At 47.7% G+C, this 17598-nt stretch overlaps 1 protein-coding gene across 1 annotated transcript; it reads left to right on the forward strand.

Moving 5' to 3' along the window:
* Positions 1 to 7607: 7607 nt before the first annotated feature.
* On the forward strand, positions 7608 to 11148 carry DKK1 (dickkopf WNT signaling pathway inhibitor 1). The gene is made up of 4 exons (XM_072801946.1): positions 7608 to 7865; positions 8020 to 8191; positions 9364 to 9507; positions 9799 to 11148. The coding sequence occupies exons 1-4, from the start codon at positions 7623 to 7625 to the stop codon at positions 10050 to 10052; spliced, it is 813 nt and encodes a 270-aa protein (XP_072658047.1). The 5' UTR covers positions 7608 to 7622; the 3' UTR covers positions 10053 to 11148.
* The last annotated feature ends 6450 nt before the right edge of the window (positions 11149 to 17598 follow it).

Genomic DNA, 17598 nt, shown 5'->3' on the forward strand with positions numbered 1-17598 from the left:
GCCATTTGCAAATCTCTTCTCCCATTCTGTAGGTTTTTAGTTTTGTTGGCTGTTTCTTTTGCTGCGCAGAAGTTTTCTTTTATCTGGGTGTTGTGCTACATGTTGGCAACTTGAATTCCAATAAAAAATAAAAATAAAATAAATTTAAAAAAAACTAAAAGAAATAGAAAATAAGTAAATATAAAAGATAAGATTTAAAAACTAAATTCAAAAAAACTAAAAGAAATAGAAAATAAGTAAATATAAAAGATAAGATTTAAAAAATAAATTCAAAAAAACTAAAAGAAATAGAAAATAAGTAAATATAAAAGATAAGATTTAAAAAATAAATTCAAAAAAACTAAAAGAAATAGAAAATAAGTAAATATAAAAGATAAGATTTAAAAACTAAATTCAAAACAACTAAAAGAAATAGAAAATAAGTAAATACAAAAGATAAGATTTAAAAAATAAATTCAAAAAAACTAAAAGAAATAGAAAATAAGTAAATATAAAAGATAAGATTTAAAAACTAAATTCAAAAAACTAAAAGAAATAGAAAATAAGTAAATATAAAAGATAAGATTTAAAAATAAATTCAAAAAACCTAAAAGAAATAAAAAATAAGTAAATGAAAAAGATAAGATTTAAAAAATAAATAAAAAGAAGAAGAAGCACAAGAGGCCCCGCCGGAGGTCGGCGCGCGGCGGGAAGGGGCTCTAACATAGGCACCTGCGGGACCCGGAGAACTTCCGCCGGCGGCCACGCGGGGGCAGCAGAGGAGCGGCTTTCTGGCTCCCGCCGCCCGGGCGGGGGCGCGGGGCGCGGGGCGCGGGGCGCGGGGCGGGACCCTCGGAGCTTGCACCCTCCGTCGGTCGCCGTCCCCCGCCCCGTCTTAATCAGGTCGGAAGGGCCTGTATTCATTTGCCGGGAGCTGACACAGCAGCGCAGCCGCAGCCCCCGCGGCGCGACCGGCTCTGGGGCGAATGTGCTGAGCACGACGTCTGCTCGGAGCCAGCGGCGCTTCGGGGGTCGCGGGCCCTTTGATCTTCGCAGCAAAGCCGGGCCCCAACACGCGCGGTTTCCCTCTCCCGTGCGCGCGGCGGCGGCGGCGGCGGCGGGTCGGGACTGCGCAGCGCGGCACCTGCGGGCGGCGGGCTGGGGTCCCTCCGCCGGGCGCAGGGGTGGGGGTGGGGGTGCAGGAGCCGGTGCACACACGGTGGAGGTGCCGGGAGAGGGTGCATGCATAGTAGGGGTGCAGGGAGACGGTGCAGGCGCAATGAGGGTGCAGGGAGAGGGTGCGCGCGTAGTAGGGGTGCAGGGAGAGGGTGCGCGCATAGTAGGGGTGCACGGAGAGGGTGCATGCATAGTAGGGGTGCAGGGAGACGGTGCACGCGCAATGAGGGTGCAGGGAGAGGGTGCATGCATAGTAGGGGTGCAGGGAGACGGTGCACGCTCAATGAGGGTGCTGGGAGAGGGTGAGTGCACAGCGGGGGTGCAGGAGAGGGTGCACACACGGTGGAGGTGCAGGGAGAGGGTGCATGCATAGTAGGGGTGCAGGGAGACGGTGCACGCGCAATGAGGGTGCAGGGAGAGGGTGCCCGCGCAGCGAGGGTGCAGGGAGAGGGTGCGCGTGTAGTAGGGGTTCAGGGAGAGGGTGTGCGCACAGCGGGGGTGCAGGGAGAAGGTGCACGCATAGTAGGGGTGCAGGGAGACGGTGGAGGTGCACGGAGAGGGTGCGCATGTAATAGGGGTGCAGCGAGAGGGTATGCACACAGCGGGGGTGCAGGAGTCGGTGCACACACACTGGAGGTGCTGGAAGAGGGTGCACGCACAGTGGGGGTTCAGGAGTGGTGTGCACAGCAGGGGTGCAAGGAGAGGGTGCACACATGGTGGAGGTGCAAAGAGAGGGTGCCCGTGTAGTAGGGGTGCAGGGAGAGGGTGCATGCATAGTAGGGGTGCAGGGAGAGGGTGCATGCATAGTAGGGGTGCAAGAGTGGTGCGTGCGCAGCGGGGGTGCAGGGAGAGAGTGCCTGTGTAGTGGAGGTGCAGGCACAGTGGGGGTGCAGGGAGTGAGTGCAAGGGCATGCTCCCATAGCTCTGCTCTAACCTACATCCCTGGTTCTTCCCGGTTGGTTCTAGGACAGGGTCTTGGGACCCTAAAGAGCTTTCCAGGTCCTGCATCCTGTTTTCCACCCCTGGGTCCCATTGCAATTTCCTAGTTTGAAATTTAGGGATGGTTGGAGAAATTCACCTCTGAAGCATTAGGGTCAGTCTTATGAGGGCAAATAATTTCCCACTCTCTTAAGCTCGCTCTCCGCGGTGTTTGCCAGTAGGAACGACAAGTTAACACAATTGCATCTATCACTTATATTTTGTTTTGGACTTTCCCATATTTGCTGCATTTCCTCCAAGAACATCTGACTTCATTTAGAAATACATGTGTATCTCTGTTTCTTAAAAAACAAGACAAAACAACAAGAACAAACACCTGATTCAAGTATTCACTTATTTTCAGGGATTTAAATTCTTGTTTTCTTCGAAAAAATTAGTTGAAATCAAAATACAGTATTGGTGTCAGCGATTATTTCTTTAGGCTGCCTGAGGAACAGGTCTCTTACAGGATATTCTTATTTAATCAGAATACAAAAGGCCTTGTCCTGGCAGTGATTTATTTTTATTTTTATTTTTATTTTTATTTTTATTTTTATTTATTTTTATTTTTATTTTTATTTTGGTTAATGAGCTTGCTAACTCTGAAAGGGGCCCCCTTACCACCACCCCCCCACATTGCATTTTATAAACGAAAGACCAACACTAGAATAAAACAGCTTGACCAAGCTGCCAACTGCAGGCCGTCACAGAATTCCAGCCCCAGTCTCCTGCTCCCAAAAATACCCCCTTTGGCCCCAATCCTTAGAGAACACCTGCATTTTAAAGGACACAATAATAGGAATTGAAAGACATGCAGGAAAATGACATTTCTGTCGGTCTGGAGTCTGAAAAGCCTCCTGCATCCTGCTTTCCACTGCCCTGGGCCAGTATTTAGGGTTGGAAATGTCAGACCCTTTAGGGAGGATGCTAAGGGGGCAGCTTCACAGTCTAACTACATCCCGCAGACCTCTCTCGGAGTCAGGACATCAGACAAGATTCTCCCTATTTTTGTCAAAAGTTTCTGGGTTCTGGGCTCTCTTCTCAGATTGATTTTTAATGTCCTGCTCCTGTAAAACCCATCTTCTGGGCTGGGTTGGAAAGCTACCACGGAGCCTGATTTATCTGGGCTGGCCATCTCCACTGACCAAATAAACATAACCATTGTCAAATCTCGCCTTCTCTTTGTACCCAGGAGTGCAGAAAAGCCTAATCCAGCCTCTGGGGAGTCCTACCCTGGGCCTGGTCTTTTTTTAAAAGCCCTTTTAAGGTCATGAAGAGCATTAAGACCAAAATCTTTCAAAGGCCAATGGGAAAGTCATATAACTTTTTTTTTTTTTTAACTAAACTCAGGAATGAGGAATCCCTACTATAAATTTAAGATCGGCACCAACATAAACATTGACAGCAGCCACCATAAGGAATGACATTTATGTAATGTTTTCCTAGTAAAGGACAATTAAATGGCAACAGATCTGCTTCCTTTGATTTAACAAAGAGAAAGAATGAAAAAGAGGGGGGAGAGGAGGGAAGGAGGGAGAGGACCAGTAAGCAGCAATCGCAGAAGAATCTCAAATGACAACGATGGAAAAATTGTGAATAGCACGGTGTTTTGGAGCATATTTGACATCTTCCTCGCGGATGAGGAGGGGGACGTATCCTCTGCCCCGTGCACAGTAGGGAAAATGTGAGGAGCGCACGCAATCTCATGCCATTGATGAGCTAGGAGGGTTCATTCCACTTCGGTGCACATGTTCCACCTATTTTAAAACCTAATATAAAAATATTAAACCTATTATATTAATTATGAATATTTAAACAGGTGAAATAGGAGTCATGGGGCCCTATGGAACTAAATAAACTGCTTTTAGTCAACGAGATACCGAGGCCAGGACTTCCCCAACCTCTGCCACCTAGCTCAGAGAGTCACCAGAACCTTCCCTTTCCTGAGGCTTGTCATCGTCACCCTTTCTGGGCCTTTTTGTGTCTTCCCCACGATCTCATATGTGCCAAAATCTGACCCGTTTTGGACAAAACTTTTACCCCGATTCCCATATAAGTATATTTGCTTCTCCAACTACTCCTAGGTAGAAAGCTTTCTCAGGACAAGGAACCTGCCTTTGATATTTGGGGGGTGGGGTGGGGGTTATTCTCAAAGTACTAGGGTAGCATTTTGCATATCAGGGGCATTCGCTGACTTTTAATTGGCCGGTGATGGAACTATGACCCTCCGTCTACCTCCTTATCCGTCCTGCTCTTTTGTTGCCAGTGAGCAAACTCATTCTGGAAAGGCTCTTCAAATGGAAATTCCAAAAAAAAAAAAAAAAAAAAGGAAATTCCACTGGGGGGGTGGGGGGGAGTACAATTTCCCATTTGAAACTAAGAGTTGGGGGTTGCTCTTCTGTATAACCTAGGAGCTTGCCAGCCCTCCCCCGACTCAGTTGAAGACAGATACCTTGAGCACTCATCTCTGATCCCACAGCATCAACTACCCTGCTCAGCACATGGTAGAAACACAAGTATTGACCAATTCATTATTAGCTTTCAGATCACGACGTCAGGAGCAGCGTGGAAAAGTAGTAAAGGAGATAGAACCCGGTCTGCTCTGAAACCTCTAGTCTTGCCTTAGCTCCCCTAACTCAGCAGGCTCTGTCCAAGCTCAATGACCATGAAGCCATAACAGACGTACAAATCCAGGGCTTGAATTTATGCAACATGCTTTTTCCTTAAAGGTTTTCGTTTGCTGATGAAACTTTCTCCCCCCCCCACCCCCGACAATAGTTTGACTTGTGAATCCAAACTCCTAATGAGTTAAATTTGGTATTTTTTATGATAACATTACCATCTCTTTCCAAAAGAGGAAAGGAGGCTGGCCATAAGTGTGGCACAGCCTAGTTTTAGAAATATTTCAATAGGATAATAGGACAAAGAAGAAACATCTTCACCCTTCCCAAGGTAAGGGGATTGGTTCTCTGTATTTCAGCATCATAACAACTTAAGACAACTGCAGATTTTCTGACACAGAAGGTGCTCAGCACGTCGAATACTGACTTTACTATCATATTCTGCAAGTGATAGTGTGACACCTGAAATCCCCTATAGCGTTACCCTGTTATCCTACAATACCTCTCCAAATATCCCAACTTCAGGTCAACTGAGGTAGGGCCATACCTGCCCCAGGGAGACCTGGCTTGTTGCTTGTTCTCAATAAAATGTACCTCGACTTGTTTCTTGGGCTCATTTAAAAGAGGAAAAAAAAAAAAAAAAAACCTATATCAACAGCTTCTCCTTTGTTTCAAATCTCCATTTGTGCCAAACATTTCTAACGTTGTAGCCAAGTCTAGATCATTGTACATGTTTGTCATAAAACCTAAAAAAAACACACACACACACACACAACAATGTGGGATTTAATCCATATTAAAATTTCAAGAAGGAATCATCAATAAAGCAGAGGAAATTTCACAGGACAGATGGCATTTGGGGTGGGTGGGATACTGGTGCTATTAGAGGCATTATTAAAGAATTGTTTGGAAGATTCTTAAAAAAATATTTATTTATCCATGAGAGAGAGAGAGAGAGAGAGAGGCAGAGACAGGCAGAGGGAGAAGCAGGCTCCATGCAGGGAGCCTGATATGGGGCTCCATCTGGGGACCCCAGGATCATGCCCTGGGCCAAAGGCAGATGCTCAACCGCCGAGCCCCCCCAGACAACCCTGGAAGATCTTCTTAACACAACCTCTGAAACCCAAGGAACTGGAACACAGACGCTTATGAACTTTTATTTTATTTTATTTTTAAATATCCCTTTCCCCAGCTATTAACTTGGGGATCTCCCTACTTGCAGACCCTCACTGGCTGTCCTTGGTGGGGGGCCCTGGCCGGTGAACAGGTCTGTGTAGAGAGTATTAAGTCCCACCGAGGCTCTGGAGCAGCAGATTGCTCCCTGCTAGTCTTTCTGATTCAGCAGTGACGGATCATTGAATCCTCTCTTCCTGCGCTGAAGTGCAGGGCAGCTGTGCATCTCCCGACACAACACCAACCTGTCCTGCAAATAAGGGCGGCCCTTCCTTATCTTGTGTTACTCCTATCACCACAGCAGTCTCCTCCATCCTGCATCCACCCCCTGCGCCCCCGGCCCCCCAAAGGGCAAGATCCCAGACGGGGCACAGGCTTCGGCCGTGCACGTGCAAGCAGGACAGCCTCGCTTGCACACCAGCGGGACTCTAGGACTTGCGTGCAGGGATCTAAGCTAAGCTAAGCCCAGCTGAGCTCCCCGGAGAGGGGCATGCCCCCCTCCACCCCACCCCCTGTGCCTCGGGGTGCAGACGCGGCCGCTCTGCGCTCTGCGGCCTGGAGCCCCGAGCAGGGAGCCGGGCGCTGCTGCGCCCCGGGGCGGCCGCCAGGGCACCCGGGGGCAGCGCGAGCAGGCCGGGCCCACGCCGGCGGGCCCCGGGGGGACTCGGGCCACTTTGATCTCGGCCCCGTCTGCCTCATCAAGTTCATCTCCAGGCCGCGGCCCCTCGGATTCAAAGAGCCGCATTAAATAGTCTGATTATCGGACCGGTCCCTTCCCTCTTCCCTCCGCCCCCTGATCTCATTTCCCAACGCCCGTCTCTCGCCTCCCTCTCTAACCTCCCCCATCCAAAGAGCATTAGTTCTTCTTCCTCCTTGCCCTCGTTTGATGTGCAAATTTCCTTCTCTTTGCACATTTTTCCTGCGGTGGCGGCGGGACGGGGGTGGTGGTGGTGGTGGTGGTATGGGTGTAGACGAAGGAAGGGGAAGGATGGGGAGGGGGAGAAGCTGACCGTGAACCGAGGACCTCACCCTACCTCTGCAAACCGTGGCCCCCGCGAGGTTAATCAGCAACTCGCACGGGCCGCCTGGCCCGCTGGCGGAGACCCCGAGTCACCCATGGGTGCGGGTGGAGATGGGTGGGTAGGGGGGTGGGTGTTTAACGCTGAAGGCGAGATGCCATTCACGGGGCTCGCTAAGCGAGCATGCACAGGCGTCGGGGAGACCCGAGAAGAGTCTCCCAAGTGCAGGGTGCTGCGGTTCCTGCAACCCGGAGGGCGCGCGGGTGCAGGCCCCCTCCGCCCCCCGCGCTGCGCTGAGCTGCGCTGAGCTGCGCTGCGCTGCGCTGGGCCGGGCGCCCCCTCTCGTGCGCGCACACGCACACACACACACACGCACACACACATGCACACACACCCTCCAGCCCCTCCCAGCGCTTTGAAATCCCATCCCCGCTTTGTTGTCTCCCGGAGGGGCCGGGATGCTCGCGCCCGCGGTATAAAGGCGGCGGCGGCGGCGGCGGCGGCGCAGAGCCGCGGCCGCACCGGGGACTCTGGCTCCGCGGGAGGCGCTCGGAGCCCGGGGCGCAGCCGAGCCGGCGCGGCTTCCAGCGGCCACCCTCGCCCCCTCGCACCCGGGCGCCCCTGCGCCCCCCGCGCGCCCGCGCCCCCGCCCCCCGCGACCGCGTCCGCCAGCGCGATGCCGGCCCCGGGCGCCCCGGGAGCCGCCCGCCTCCTGCTGGCCCTGCTGGCGGCCGCCCTGTGCGGGCCCCCGCGGCCCGGGGCGAGCGCCGCCTCCAACTCGGTCCTGCACTCCAACGCCATCAAGAACCTGCCCCCGGCGCTGGGCGGCGCTGCCGGGCACCCGGGCTGGGCGGTGAGCGCCGCCCCGGGCCTCGCGTACGAGGGCGGGAACAAGTACCAGACCCTTGACAGCTACCAGGTGAGCGGGGCGCGGGCAGGGGCACCCCGAGGGCGCGCAGCCCGGGGCTCGTGCGGGGAGCGGCTTTGGAGAGGTGCGCGCGGGCCCGGGCGGCTCGGGGGGCTCGGGGGGCTCGGGGAGGGGGTCCCGGGGCCTCACCGCCCGCTCCCCGCAGCCCTACCCGTGCGCCGAGGACGAGGAGTGCAGCCCCGAGGAGTACTGCGCCAGCCCGGGCCGCGCGGGGGGCGCGGGGGGCACGGGGGCGCCCGTCTGCCTCGCCTGCAGGAAGCGCCGAAAACGCTGCATGCGGCACGCGATGTGCTGCCCCGGGAATTACTGCAAAAACGGTGAGTGTCCCGTCGCTCCGTGCCTGACCCGCAGCGCAGCGTCCCTCCCGCCCCCCACCCCTCCCTCCATCCCTCCCTCCCGGGCGCCCGCGGATGGGTGCGGGCGCTGGGCGCACTCCCGGCTCTGCTAACACCCAGGGTGCCCCCCCGCCCCTGCAAGGTTCCCCGGAAAGGGCTTCATCCGGGAGGTCGCTGCCCCCCCACCCCACCCTCCGGGGGCTCCCTCCAGGTGCTCCCCGCCGCGGCTCCCCTGAGCCAACCCCTCCGCGAGCATGCGCATCTAGGGAGCACCTGGACGGCAGCTGAGGACCAAGCTGGGGAGCAAGGTGCAAGTATGCAGCGAGCCCAGCCCTGCCCGGCCCTCTCTGGCTTCCGCCCAGGGTCTCCCAGCGCTCCCTGTTCACCCTGGTGGTAGCCACAAGATGGTGACTTACCTGAGCCCCCCACCCTCGGGGTGGGAGGAGTGGGGGGGCATCTTGATACCCACGCATCCTGCCCTCTGCATCCATCCCCCTGCCCCCTCCACCTCCCGCTCCCTTAAAATAAAGCACTCCTCCCTCCCCCCCAACCACAGATCCCCGAAAATGTAAGGTCTCCAAGAGGTAGGCTCAGACAGCCCGAGAAGTCTCCAGAAATAAACTGGAGGGTGGCGACCCTCTTTAGGACCCAGGAATACTGGGGGACGAACCAACTCCATCTCTGTAATATAGAAATTATACAGTGAAGGAACTGGTGGGCGAGTCTGGAACCTTCCAGGCAGCTGGGGCTGCCTTTGCTCAGGCCGGCAATAGACCCATAGAGCACCGAGGGCAGCGGAGTTATTTTTAAGAACGATTTTTTAAGTGACTAATTTTATTTCTTACCCCAAGGGTGGCATTAAAATGGGCAGAAAGCTCCCTGCCACCGCCACAGTTGGTAGGAAAGTTCTTTAAATGGCTCTGCTGGGGCTGTGGCCAGGACTGCCTGCTCGGGGGGCCGCACTGATGCTGCTTCTGTCCACCTGGGGGGCTTTGCATGAGCAGCAGGGAGGAAGTTGGGCTCGGGTTGAAAATCAGGTCACCTCCAGGAGGCATGTCGGTGGGTGGGTGCAGGCCCTCCGGGCGGCCACTGGCAAGGCCGTTGGTGGCTGACCCCGGGCCGCAGCGCGTGACTGCGCCCTCCCGCCTCCTCAGGAATATGCATGCCTTCGGACCACGGTCACTTCCATCGAGGAGAGATCGAGGAGACCATTCTGGAGAGCGGTGGCAACGACCACAGCACCCTGGATGGGTACCCCAGAAGAACCACCCTGTCTTCGAAACTGTATCATACCAAAGGTAAAGGGCCTTCCCGCTGCCATAGTCCTTTGAAATAAAATTTGACATTCAATACCACGAAATGTTACAAGCATAGATAAATTTTGGCATTTGGCAGTGGGATCTTAGGGGTGCGTGCATGTCTGTGCGTGTGTGCCTGTGTGTGTGTGTGTACGGGTTCTATGGGGACAGAAAGGTGACGCGCTCCTTGCCAGCCCGTCATCAGGGCCTTGGGGCTTCTGCCAAGGACATCCTGCAGCCCGAGCAGTAGTAACCGTGGGCTTTTCCGCGTGTCTGTCTCCTCCCTTCCAGGACAAGAAGGCTCGGTCTGTCTCCGATCATCAGACTGCGCCACGGGGTTGTGTTGCGCGCGACACTTCTGGTCCAAGATCTGTAAACCTGTCCTCAAAGAGGGCCAGGTGTGCACCAAGCACAGGAGGAAAGGCTCCCACGGGCTGGAGATATTCCAGCGCTGTTACTGCGGCGAGGGCCTGTCTTGCCGGCTGCAGAAGGATCACCATCAAGCCAGTAACTCTTCTAGGCTCCACACCTGTCAGAGACATTAAGCCAGTCGTCCAAACACAGTGGACTCCTTTGCTAGAATATGTGCTATGAAAACTTTGTGTGATTTTTGTCCGCTCAATCCTAGAGGATGTACAAATTCTGTGGTTATGATTACGCATTCCAATAATACCTTCTGAAAATCTGGAGTGTAAGAGCTTTGTTTCTTTATGAAACTCCCCTGTCATTGATTGCAGTAAATTACTGTGTTGTAAATTCTCGGTGTGGCACTTACCTGTAAATGCAACAAAACTTAATTATTTTTCTAAAGGTGCTGCATTGTCTCTTGTGTCTCTTGTTATGTAAATTTTTGTACACATTGATTATTATTCTTGACTAATATTCTATATTGAATTGAAATAAATAATTTCAGCTTCTACTTCCTAAACGCATAACCCTTTCCCTTTTAATTCTAGACTCTAGAAGGCCAGGAGCTTTTGGAATGACAAATGATAGGTGTCCGAGTTTAATCACGGAAATGCTAGCTTATTTTCTGAAATGTACTATCTCGGTGCTTAGATTATATTTATCTCTAGGCTGTGATAGTCCTTGAAATAAAATTTAACATTTAATACCACGAAATGTTACAAGTACAGATAAATTTTGGCATTGGGATCTTAGGGGTGTGTGTGTGTGTGTGTGTGTGTGTGTGTGTGTACGTGTTCTATGGGGACGGAAAGGTGACGTGTTTCAAGATGGTCGGAGGAAGATCCTGACTAAATGAAGGCAGTATTGGTCAATTCTAGAGTGCTTTTTTTTTTTTTTTTTAATTCTAGAGTACTTTTAAAGAAATGTGTTCTCCACTGACAAACTCAATCACGGTGCGATCATGAGATTGAATCTCACATTACTGCTTTTCAAAAATGGTTTCCAATAAATTAATATCTACTCAAATGGTAGATTTTTTTTTTAATTGTGACATTCCTTTATTGAGCAATAAAGGAAATTTCCCACAAAATACCAAAGTACTGGATGGGTTGGCAGGAAGGGTGTGTGTGTGTGTGTGTGTAAATACAATTGACAAATACATGCAGATTTTGTACCAAATTACTAAATTTGAAGCATCTCCACTACTCCATGCCAGGAAGACGTGTTCTAATTGCTTTGACTTTTAAATAAATAAGAACTGCAAATCCTCTTCTCTTGCGCTTATTTCCTTCCTTTACTGGGGGAGGTGACTATTTCCATTTTTATTTTCCTGAAACCTGTTGATTAGGAAGAGGCTAGAGATGGGAGTGTTTAAAAAAAAATACCCGCAGAGATGAAATCTAAACGGACTCTGCATTTTTACCTGCCGGCTTTGGCACTGGAACATCGGATACCGGGGAAGGGGAGGCCACGGTCTCAACCCACACCTGCTCTAATATTCCGGAAGTCTGTGTCAATACCACAAAATGCTGGGTTTAAGGCACTCCGAAGGACGAGGACTGATCAATTGGCCGAATCGTCTTCCTTAAATAACACAGGTGTCCTAGAAGCTTGGCTTTGACCCAGAAGTGGTTCAGTTTCCAGGGGCTGAGGCCCGGTGATAGGAGGTTCCCTTCACAGACGAAGGGACTGGCAGGAGATCGGTTATGTTCCTTTTGGCCGCGAGTTTCAGCCTCACCCTGGAGAACTTTTCTTTTCCTACGTGTGCCTGTTTGCCCAAGTGCCAGGAAGGCCAATTCTAAGGACTGCCGTCTCCAATAGAGGAGGGGAAACAGGAAATCCTTTCTTGGAAAAGAGAGCAGGGCCTCTGCTCTAAGAGGGCAAAAGAGCAATCGTTTAAAGGGCCTTGGTTAGGAGATCCCTTCCCGTCTACAGGAGCCACGGGGGCCAGAGACCCTCAGCGAGGTCGACCTTTGCTGCTCCCCTATAGGCGTGGGAGAAGGAGAAACCCACCAAGCAGGGACACCTCCTCTCCCTATACCAGGGAGAAGTTAGGAAGCGATCTCCACCAAAAAGTCCTGCACATTTACAAAGGTGTAGAGAAGATCCAGAAAATTAGATACTCCCGAGGCTCCTAACAGAGGCTGGCAGCCGGGAGGCAGATACAGTACAAATTCAAAAGGGGATCATTTAAGGAAGCTTGAACCTTGCAGACAGTGTGGTGCTTAACTGTGTCGATTATTTTACTTTCAAGCAATTTACTTGAATGGCAAATATCTGAACTTGGGGATGGGGTCACAGGCTATTTTTTTCAAATGGGAGCATCCTCTACACGCGTCCTTGTGCCTCACAGATCGTTCTATGTATACGTGGAGAGGGGCTCGTTCCCTTAACGGTCGCATGAAGCGTGGGGCACATTGGGATGGCTCCACCATAAGGTGGATCATCATTTGAGACAGTTTCATGGTTTCCCGTGTTTTTGCTCTAGCAGATATTATGCCGCAAGCATGGGATTTTGTGTTCTTGTGCTGGGAGGGTTGTAGGATGTAATAAGGACTGAATTTTGAAGCGAAATCTAAACTACAGCCTGCTTCCTGTAGCTACTCCTAAGGGCAAAAATGTCAGGATGCCTGCTTATCACGGATCTAGCCATGATTCCATTCTTGCTACGTCGTATCAAAGGAGGAAGAGGGAAATACAGGCTTACCCTAACGATTTGACAGTAATCGCTGGCATTCAGTCGAAGGTAGACTTGCTCTAATTCCCTTGATTTTAAAATAACTACTAAATAGAACCCCGAGCAAGTCTTTTCCTTATCCTTTTTTCCCCCTTGTTTTACTCTAGGAGTTTAATTTTCACATTTTGTTTAACCTGAACTCTATTGATAGGAGACTGGGGGTGTATTGTTTAAAAGAGAAACCACAAATATGCAGCCTAACTGGGATTATTCATAATTCAGCAGATCAAACCCCTTTATGGAATTTTTTTCCCACGGTAAATCAAAGTGCACTAATTAAATCGCAGGATTAGCGATGTAATTATGCAGTTACAAATTTCATTAGTTTCAGTATGTATTTATGTATTGAAGTAATCTCTACACCCAATGTGGGGCTTGAACTCACCACCCTGAGATCAAGAGTCATGTGCCAGCCAGATGCCCCAGGTTTCAGTATTTCTAATTGCATCATCAAATTAGCAGTCAGTGCCACTTGTGAAAATTTCAGGTGAAATCATGAACTTTTCCTTCATTTTTAAACTAAATATATTATCTAACTTTATCATGCCACCAACTTTCCATAATAAAGAGAAATGGACAATATTACCATTCAGCATATAAAATGTGTTCTGGATTATAATTTTCATAGCTTTGAAAATATTCATCTTAGTATCAAAATATGAAATTAATGCATTCTTTATCTCTGCACTGCAAAAGCAGAAAATAAAGCTATATAATTTGGGGATCTGATGTCTGTACAAATGTTTGTACATATGGGCCTTTACGTTTGTCCTAATGGCAATTACTTAGGGGTAGTCAATCCTATCAACAATCTGAGGTGGCAATACAGGTAATGCTGGAGAATTTTAACTCAATAAACATGCGTTGAGCCTGCTGCACTCGGTTGGCACTATGCTGGCATTTTAAGAGACGTACACCACATGCTCTCTAGTCTCCAGGAACTGACAGTTTAGCAAGGGAGATTGCAAACAATTATTAGGGCTGAAAAGGGATTCAGTACAGTGGTTAGAAACAGTCTCTGGAACCAGAGAGACCTGAATAGAACTCATGGCTCATTCGGTTTCCAGTTGCATGGTGTCGAACAAAGGAGCTCTATCGCCTCATTGATAATATGGAGGGAATTCCAACGTTAGAGTGTAGGTGTGAGGATAATGCATGCATTATAAGAATATGTAGCATTAGGTCTAGCTTATAGGAAGCACTCAATCTGAGGGCTTTACTATTAGAGAACAAAACCTACATATTTCATTATAGGGTACTGCATCATATATATTATATGTAGTAATACCTGAAATCTATGTACTGTATAGAGTCATACCTAAACATTTAAAAGTAATTAAGTTAGCCTGTAGGTGCTCATAAAAAGCTTTAGGAACACAGTGGTATTTCGACCATCTTCTCAAAGTTCTTTAACTTCAAGGAACTAAAACCAGAAAAAGTAAAAAGGAGACACAGGTTGGAATGAGATCACTCATGGGAAGGAAGGAAGGAAGGAAGGAAGGAAGGAAGGAAGGAAGGAAGGAAAGAAGGAAGGAAGGAAGGAAGGAAGGAAGGAAGGAAGGAAGGAAGGAAAGAAGGAAGGAAGGAAGGAAGGAAGGAAGGAAGGAAGGAAGGAAGGAGGCAAGGAGGCAGGTAAGAAAGAATCTATGGAAACCATTCTGCAGACTGGCTTCACTAGCTTCCTAAGGATTTCCGCTCTACTGTAATTTGCCCACGCCTATGGCTCATCACGGTGGCATGAATTCCATCCCCATTATAAATGGCCTTTCAGCTCAGGTCAGCTCAGCAAACGGCTTCATCTCTCAGAGACTCAGACTCTGATTCCCACGCTGGGGTTCTGATGGGTTCAGCTTTGATCAGGGGTCCAGTTGGCTAGCTTGGCCACCCTGATCTTAAAACGTAACACCACCAACTATAGCCAGTCCACCCTTGATAGGAACACTGGGAGTTGTAGAAGGAGGAGTGTGTAGGAGCGGATATCACACACCATGTCTACCACATGCTAGTTTTGAAGGATGGGAAGGAGTTCATGAAGTAGAAAGTTACTGGAGACAGAAGCAGCAATGTGAGCCAAGTTGTGAAGCTATGAAGACAAAACGTGCACCGTGTAAAGGGGCAATAATTCACTATGGTTAGTGTTGGTATCTGTGAGGAAGATTTTTCTGATTTTTGTATTTTGTTATCCAGGAAAAAAACCCAAAACTCTCCATTTTCAGTAATAGTCACCATATTAGGCGGTGATGAAAGTTGCAGACAATACATTTGAGACACAGTTTGCCTCAAAAGATTACTAGTCTGTCCTCAAAAAGACAGAAGTTTTTGTTTTGTTTTGTTTTGTCTTGTTTTGGCAAAAAAAAAAAAAAAAAAAAGTTATAAAATAAGAAGAACATTACTTCATTCCCAGCAAGACTTGTCATATTAAGTGGCGTTGCAGCTCAAGAAATTGTAGGTTTCGTATAATTCTCTTTTGGCTAATGTAATTAATAAACAGCTTTCACAAGTCATGGATTTTTTTTTTTTTTCCCAAAAGTTATAATTAAAGTAACTTGATACAGTCTAAAGCATTAGTAAATGTAACTTTACATTTGAAGGCCAGTGGCAAGCAACCACTGTGATTATAAACTATTAATAATTCCGTAATTGGAAGTAAAATCAGCTGAAGACGTGAAGCATGAAACTGGTCATGATCACTCCACAATACATTGCACAATATTTCACACTAACTTTATCCTCATGAGCAGAAATTACTTTAAGAGTTCTATTATTGAAATATTTCATAATCTGTGACACTCTGAAGTTTAAATTAAACACAGACAGTGATAGTTTTGACTACACCAGATAAAAGGCTTTTACACAACAAAGGAAACCAACAAAACCAAAAGGCAACCTACTGAGTGGGAGAAGATATTTGCAAAGGACTTATCCAACAAAATATATTTCATATATTTTTTATTCTAACAAGTTGCATTAAAAATAACCTAATTAAAAATGGACAGAGGGCCTTAATAGATGTTTTTTTCCAAAGACGACACCCAGATGGCCAACAGGCACATGAAAAGCTATTCAATATCACTCATCATCAGGGGAATGCAAATGACACCATGACGAGCTGTCACCGCACACCTGTCAGAATGGCTAATATCAAAGACAATAAATAACTAGTGTTGGCGAGAACGTGGGAAAAAAAAGGAGCCCTCGTGCACTGTTGGCGGGAATGCAAACTGATGTGGCCACCGTGGAAAACAGGGTGGAGAGTCTTCTAAGAGTTCAAAATGGAAACACCATCTAATCCAGTAATTCAACTGGAATTGGTATTTACCCCAGAAAAACGAAAACACTAATTTGAAAAGATACACGCACCCCCGTGTGTACTGCAGATTTCCAATAGCCAAGATACGGACGCAAGTGGAGTGGCAATCAAGAGACAAATGGAGAAAGGTGTGGTGTATATGCACGAAGGAATATTACCGAACCATAAAACATAATGAATTCTTGCCATTTCCAGCAACGAGGATGAACCTTAAGAGCGTTATGCTAAGTGAAAGGAGTCAGAGACAAAATGCCATAGGATTTTGCTTACATGTGGAATCTAAAAAACAAAACAAATGAACAAACAAAAAACAGACTCCAATACAAAGAACAAATTAGTGGTTGCCAGAAGAGGGATGGGGTGAACCAGGGGACGGTAATGAAGAGGGACACTCGCAGCTACAAGTACGTCCCGGAGATGAAAAGCCTAGCACAGGGAATACAGTCGGTGAGATGGCAGTTATGATGGATGGGGACTACATTTGTCATGGCGAGCATTGAGTAATTAAGGATTAATAGAATAAACGTTGGACACCTAAAACTAATAACGATGGTGTGTCAACTATAATCCAAAAATAAATTTAAAAAATTAAATAGCATGGGTGCAGAAAAGGGGGCACGCTCACCCACCGCTAGTGGGAACTACAATTGGGATTACCTTCCTGAAAGGAAATTTGGCAGGTGTTTCAAAAACATGAAAACTCTATAAATAAATAAATAAATAAATAAATATTCAATTTATAGTTCAATAGTTCAATAGTTCAAAATAGTTCAATTTACTAACATACAGAATAACCCCCAGTGCCCTTCACAAGTTAAATAAATAAATAAATAAAAATATATAAAAATATATAAATATATATAAATATATACAAATATATATGAATTATATAAATTATATAAATATATAAATAAATATATAAATATATAAATGAAAACTCTGATGTATCAACTTATAGACATTTCCCCCTAAGAACAGAATCACGGACGCATACAAAAATCTGTCTGCAGTGACATTACGTTGGCAAAACTTAGAATTAGAGGTCGCGTAAGAGAATGATTTAGGCGACTTATAATAATTAAAATATTCTCAGCCAGTAAAATTAACCATCTGGAGAAATATTCCTAATTTTCCCATATGAGGGCATTTTGGGGAAAAAAATAAAAAGCATATTACAGAGTACACAGTAGGATTTGAATTACTTGCGATAACACCGAAGAGCTACCTGTAGAGGACCAGCTCTGGGAGCTGGGATTATAAGGACAATTTAATTGCTTCTGTTCATTATTTCCTATTTTTCCAAAGAATTACTCAAGATATCACCATTAGTAGTAATTTTAGAGGTAGGGCCTACACATGGGCTTTCCTGGTGAATGTTTCTACACATGAAACAGGTTGACGTAGCTCATTCGGATTAAGAAAGTGACCCTCGGGGCAGAGTGACGTCTTCCTGTGTTTCCCAAGAACCTCAGAAAAGAAAAATACCCTCCCTCTGCTGACCAAATTCTTTTCCATTGAAGGAATACTGACGGGGAGAGCCTAATCTGGTAGGGAAGGCCCACAACGAGCATTTGTTGAAGGAAGGAACACGCGAAGGAAAGAGAGGAACACCTGTGCAGATTTCAGTAAAATTACA

The sequence above is a fragment of the Canis lupus genome, chromosome 27 (genome assembly GCF_048164855.1).
Source record: "Canis lupus baileyi chromosome 27, mCanLup2.hap1, whole genome shotgun sequence".
Taxonomy (NCBI): domain Eukaryota; kingdom Metazoa; phylum Chordata; class Mammalia; order Carnivora; family Canidae; genus Canis; species Canis lupus.

Excerpts from the sequence above, each read along its gene's own strand:
- DKK1 (XM_072801946.1), top strand. The coding sequence starts at position 7,623 with ATGCCGGCCCCGGGCGCCCCGGGAGCCGCCCGCCTCCTGCTGGCCCTG. Across the intron at positions 7,866-8,019 it reads AGACCCTTGACAGCTACCAG|CCCTACCCGTGCGCCGAGGA; the intron begins GTGAGCGGGGCG and ends CGCTCCCCGCAG. Across the intron at positions 8,192-9,363 it reads CGGGAATTACTGCAAAAACG|GAATATGCATGCCTTCGGAC; the intron begins GTGAGTGTCCCG and ends CCGCCTCCTCAG.